Source organism: Manacus vitellinus, unplaced genomic scaffold, assembly GCF_001715985.3.
Source record: "Manacus vitellinus isolate BGI_N305 unplaced genomic scaffold, ASM171598v3 scaffold_46_pilon, whole genome shotgun sequence".
Classification (NCBI taxonomy): domain Eukaryota; kingdom Metazoa; phylum Chordata; class Aves; order Passeriformes; family Pipridae; genus Manacus; species Manacus vitellinus.
Window position 1 is genome coordinate 434,700 of NW_021940578.1, and position 5,450 is coordinate 440,149.

At 64.0% G+C, this 5,450-nt stretch overlaps 2 protein-coding genes across 2 annotated transcripts in view; one reads left to right on the forward strand and one right to left on the reverse strand.

Moving 5' to 3' along the window:
* Nucleotides 1-5,274, reverse strand: part of ESPN (espin) — a gene marked incomplete at its 5' end in the record, with an annotated part of 10,194 nt that extends 4,920 nt beyond the window's left edge. Inside the window, 8 exon segments of the mRNA XM_029962364.1 lie at nucleotides 26-242; nucleotides 1,754-1,969; nucleotides 1,971-2,031; nucleotides 2,101-2,318; nucleotides 2,420-2,551; nucleotides 2,631-2,813; nucleotides 2,905-3,091; nucleotides 5,066-5,274. Coding sequence (XP_029818224.1) covers nucleotides 26-242; nucleotides 1,754-1,969; nucleotides 1,971-2,031; nucleotides 2,101-2,318; nucleotides 2,420-2,551; nucleotides 2,631-2,813; nucleotides 2,905-3,091; nucleotides 5,066-5,274 — 1,423 coding nt within the window.
* Nucleotides 5,275-5,276: 2 nt separating this feature from the next.
* The window catches only part of ACOT7 (acyl-CoA thioesterase 7), an 8,220-nt gene continuing 8,046 nt past the window's right edge, over nucleotides 5,277-5,450 (forward strand). Inside the window, 1 exon segment of the mRNA XM_008928667.4 lies at nucleotides 5,277-5,324. Within this exon segment, the coding sequence (XP_008926915.4) occupies nucleotides 5,277-5,324 (48 nt within the window).

Sequence of the window (5,450 nt, forward strand, 5' to 3'; positions counted from 1 at the left end):
TGCCTGGGAGAAAGCAGAGGCAGGCGTCGCGTGGTGCCGGTGCCAGTGAGCCGTGCACGGGCTCGTGGCACAGGGCTCACCTCTTCGCTGTGCGCCATTCGACGGGGGCCGGGCTGCTCAGCCGCGACGTGCCCCAGGTGCTTGTAGTAGTCACCGGTGCTCGGCTGTTTGCCGAAATTCCTCGATCGCCTGCTGGAGTCAGCCCTGCGCAGACCCTCGGGACTGGTGTCACGCGATGCCAGCTGCAACGGGGAGCACACCTCAGTACTACTGTGCCTGGCTGTGACCATGGGGCAGAGCCGTGGTGGAGCAGGGCTGTGCCAGCAGTGGCTGGGGGGCAGATGCGGGGCTGGTGGGGATGGCAGGTGCGTGCCCAGGGTCTGCTCTGCACACGGCTGTACCGGGGCTGCATGCCAGAGTGACAGTGTGTGGCATCAGTGCCTGGCACTGTGACCCCTTAGCCTGTGCCCAGAATCCTGGCTGAGCCTCCCCTGGGATAACCCCCTGGGAACAGGAGTGCCGAGCCTCAGCCCCGCGGATTACCGGGAGCTTATCCCGCGCGGGGCTGGGGCCCGTTTCCAAACTTCCCTCTGAACAGGGCTCTCAGGCAATGCAGCCTCGGCTCACCCCGGTGCATTCCACAGCAGCTTTTCTGGTCGTGCTGCTGCCGAGTGCCGGCACTGCAGGGGGCTGTGCCTGTTTCCTGACTTTGGGGTGTCACAGCTCCCCTTGCTGGGGGCCCCACTATCTACATTTCCCCATGAGCCACCTCCACCCATGGCACTTTCACGGTGAGCCCAGGTGCTTGCTGCCGCTGCCAGCCCCAGCTAAGTCAACAAGTGCCAGCTTGGTGTTTCCTGCTCCGGCTGCTGTGGGCGCTGTGCCAAGCCCAGCTCCCACTCCAGCAGCCCCAGCCCCGGTCTAGCGCAAGGGTCCGTGCCATCCAGCCCCACTGCATGGAGAACCCACACGGCTCTGGCACTGCTCTGGCACACGCCTGCAGCTCCCCAGGACAGCCCATTACCCTGGTAAGTGCTAAGGAGCCAGGGCTGTGCACAGCGAGCACTATGAAATCCCAAGTCCCCCATGCACATGGCACACACTGCTCCACCGAGCCCCCCACCCCATATGCCCCATCCCCTGTGCTGCTGGGCTTTGCCAGTGCCCTGGCCATGGGGCCATGGCCATGCCCAGGAATCTCGTCCCCAGTGGGGTGGTGAGAACCATGGTAGGGGGTCAGAGCAACCCTGAACCTACTGCATCCCTGTGACCCCCAGCCCGCCACGGGGGGCTGCACCCCTCTTACCTGTGCACGCCTGGCTGAGCCTTCTCAGCTGCTGGCAGCACTGGCTGTGCCACCCGACACCTGTGGCGCGGGTGACACCGGAGCCGGCCGCTCGGGTTACCGCCTGTGCCTCTGCCCACGCCCAGCTCGGCGTGGTGCTGGTGGCACTGCCAGGGCTGCATGGGTGCGGCTGCCATGGCACGGTGCTGCCAGGTGCTCCAGCCAGCACAGTGTTTGAATGGGGCTGCCCAGTGCCACGGAGCCACCAAAACATCGCTGGCTCCCTTGCTGCTGGTTGCACCCCAGGCCCCCCAGTGTTAGTGTTGCAGGTATGTAGCCTTTAGCTGAGACTGTCCCCTCCCAGTGCAGGCAGCAGCTCCTCGGAGAGGATGGGTGCCTGGTGGCATGTCCCCCCCAGAGAGCTGTGCATGGGACACGGTGCAGGGGACACCGTGCATGGGGCCGTACCTCTCGGCGCAGCGCCTGGCTCTCCACGTGCCGCAGGTTGTTCTTGGCCCGCACATAGATGTCAGCAGTGTGGGGGGCGTGGGGGTGCAGTCAGGGTAGCCAGGGAGGTGGTTGGGGGGTGGCGAGTGGTTGGGGTGGGGAGGGTGGTGGGGGGAAGGGCAAGGGGTGCGGCGGCGGGGGGGCCCTCGCTGCTGGGCCCCGGCCCCGCGGCCGCGTCTTCAGGGTCCAGCATGTCCATGTACGGCCTGGCATGGTCCGCAGCCGCCGGTCAGGCACCCCTGCCACAGGGCAGGGGTAGGGGGGGTGGTCCATTGCCCCCCGCCCCGCGCCCTCCGGCCCGCACTCACGGGCGGGCAGGGCCCCGGGGGGGCCGCCCCTCTTCTCCCGGTGCTGGGGACTTGGCTGTGTGGCAGGAGTGTAGTGGAGAGGTGCTGGCAGGGGAGCCCACCTCGAAGCGCGCCTGGGGCACCGATGCTGTGGTATTGGGCGATGACATGCCCGAGTCAGGCTGCCGGCACTCCCCATCTGCTGAGGGGTCTCTCGACAGCACGCGGTGCTCCACGCTCTGCTGGCACAGCCATGGGGTCAGGCAGCAGGGCGGGGGCAGCAGGGCCCTGTGTGCTCCCTGTGTGCTTCCCACACACTCGGCCCTGGGTGCTGCCATACCATGTTCTCCACGGTGCGCAGGTACTGGGCGCAGTGGCTGTGGCCATTGTAGTCGGCGAGGTCGGCCGCCGTGTAGCCATCCTGGTCACGGATGCTGAGGTCGGCACCATTCACCACCAGGATCTGGCAGCACTGGGGAGAGTGGGGGAGCATGACAGGGCTGGAGGGAAGCCCCCCTTGCCCTGACATCCCACTGGCCACCAGCACCCACCTCCAGCTCGCCGTTCTCGGCGGCATCGTGCAGTGGCGTGCCGCCCCAGCCGTCCGTGGTGATCTCCCCGCCGTGCAGCAGCAGCCAGCTCAGCACCTTGGCATGGCCACGGCTGGCAGCAAAGTGCATGGCTGTGGCCCCCTCAGCGTCCCGCTCCGACAGACTCACCGTTGTGAAGCTCATCTGTGTGGGCAGGTGGACTGAGCGCTTGTGCGGTGAGCCCCATGCCGTGCCACCACAACGTGCCACCGTGCCGTGCCCCGGCAGCGCTTACCAGCCACACGATGACAGTGTTGTGGCCCATCTGGGCAGCGGCGTGCAGTGGGGTCATGCCATCATGGGCGCGCGCGTGGGGGTCAGCCCCACAGTCCTGCACCAGGTACTGGATGATCTCCAGGTGGCCTTCCTGGCAGGCGAGGTACAGCGGGGTAGCCCCCGTCTTGGTCTGGGCACTCAGGCTCCTTCCTCCGGCTGTTTTTGGACACTGCAATTTAGTCGTATTTTAAAGTAAGCAGCTTAGGCAGCACCGGCCATGGAGCTGGTGGGGAAAGGCCAACCTGCACTACGGTGCTGCCCAGCCCTGCTGCCCCCTGGCAGTCCCACTGCCTTGGCAGTCCCTCGTCCCAAACTGCACAGCCCAAATTGCACAGCCTGACTCCCACATCCCACATCCTTTACCCCACATCCCATGGCCCCATATTCTGCATCTACATCCCACATCCTATATCCTGCCTCCCCACCCTGCAGGAAACTGTTTTATTAAGTGCTCCATAAAAAAACCTGTTGAATATTTAAAAAAGGAAGAGCAATAAATACTCTGGTCTGTTATCACAACGATCGCAGGCCCTTAATAATTGATCCCTGTAACTGTGAGACAGGCTGTGGCCAGCACTACCTTCCCACTGTGCTGTGCCATGCCATGCCATGCTGTGCCATGCCACAGTTCAGTAGTGCTGGGCTGGCACAGCGCTGGGTTCTCCCCAAGCAGGGGCTGGGGATGAGGCTGGGGTGGTGGCAGTCTGGGGTGCAGGGGACAGTGGGAGCACAGGCACATAGTCAGTCCCTGATTGGCTTTTCCCACTAATTGGGAAGGGGTTAAGCCAATTGGGCAGCACCAGTAAACTGCTTTGCCAGATGGCTGAGACCCCATGCTGGGCCACCGGCTGCCAGAGACCCTCTGGGCTGGTGTGAAGGTGGGCTGGGAGCGCCAGCATCCTGCGGCAGCACTGGGGATTGAATTTCGCAGCTGTAATGGAGCCTCTGGGCAGGCACAGGGAGCAGGGCCAGCCCTAAATAATTCAGGGGGAAGGCGGTGACAGCAATGAAGGAACCCTGACAAGAAGTGTGAAAGCCAACGCCAGCACTGCGCCACACCGGGGCTGACACAGCGGGCACCGAGCGGGAGCATTGGCTGGGTTGGGGCTGGGCTGGGGCTGCAAGAGTTAATCCCAGAGGTGCTCAGGGCTAAGCTGGCACACCTGGGGCAAGGGGATAAAGAGCCAGGGCTGGGGCTGGGGCAGCTCTGGCCAGTGAGTGCCATGGGATGTAGGGATCCCTCGATGGGCTCTGTGGCCCTGCCTGGAAGGGATGAGGGAGTCTGGGGTCCCCAGGGACAGAGGGGTGCTGAACCCTGGTTCAGCTCTGCTGCCTCTGGAGCACCCCGGATGTGGGGAAGCTGTGCAACCCCTTTCATCTGCAGTCCTGGAGCCTGCCAGGGACAGCATGGAGCAACAGCGCATCCCCCCGGCTCCACTTTGGCCAGGTCTGTGGGTTATTTCTAGTGGCCTCTGCCCACTGCAGGAAATCGGATTAGGGGCCACCTAATCACCTCCTGCAGCCTCGTAGAAAGGCCTGGCACCACAGGCCCAATGGGCTGCTGTGCCACATAGCCTGGAGGACCAGCTTGGCTCCAGGTACTGCTCAGGAGCCAAAGCAGAGATGTTGCCGTAATGAAGCCGTCTGAGTGAGGCTGTCACGTCCAGCAACGCCCGTGGCCGTGGGCATGTGGAAGGTTGTCTTTGTGCGCAGGAGCAAGCCCTTCTCCTCGGCGGTAAGCCGTAAATCCATTTACATAACAGGCAGGCAGACAAAGTTACGGCTGTGTTATTCGCCCTGCACCAGGAGCCCAGAAGCCGACTCAGTGGCCGGTGGCAATATTTCTGCCAGCACTCGCAGCTGTCCTCCTCACCCTTTCTTTCTGGGCCATAAAGAAGGTGCAGCTGACTGCCCGGCCTGATAACTCGGCCACATTGCCCTTGGAGCTGGAGGATGTGGGTGGCTGCAGCATTCATCCCCAGTGCTGGCACCCTGCCCAGCGGCTGGAGGGAGGAATGGGGCAGCAGTGGGTACCCCAGTCTCCCACTAGCCCCTCTCCTGAAGGTGAGTGCCAAGCCTCCGGCAGAGCCCTTCTTACTAGCAGCAGTGGGGGCTGTTACCTGGGGCAGTGTCCCAAGAGGAGTCGCAGGGAAGGGAAATCCCCTTTGGCCGCGGCGTAGTGGACGGGCAGTGCTCCTGTGTTGGTGGCTGCCATGGGGTCACTGCCTCCGAAGCGGAGGAGCCAGTCGATCACCTCATGGTGACCGAAGCGGGCTGCCAGGTGCAGGATGGTGGCACCGGAGTTGTCTGTGTCCTGCAGGAGGAAGCAGAATGACTGTGGGCACCAGGGACCCAAGCACCTCCAGGAAGGGAGTGTATGTGGGGCTGGGGACAGCAAGCAGCTGTGGGGCATCCCTCAACCAGGAGCTGGGCTCGGAAGGGTGGGCTGGCCAGGATGGAGCAGTGCAAGAGTGGGGGCACAGGGCATTGGAGGGGCCGAGGGAC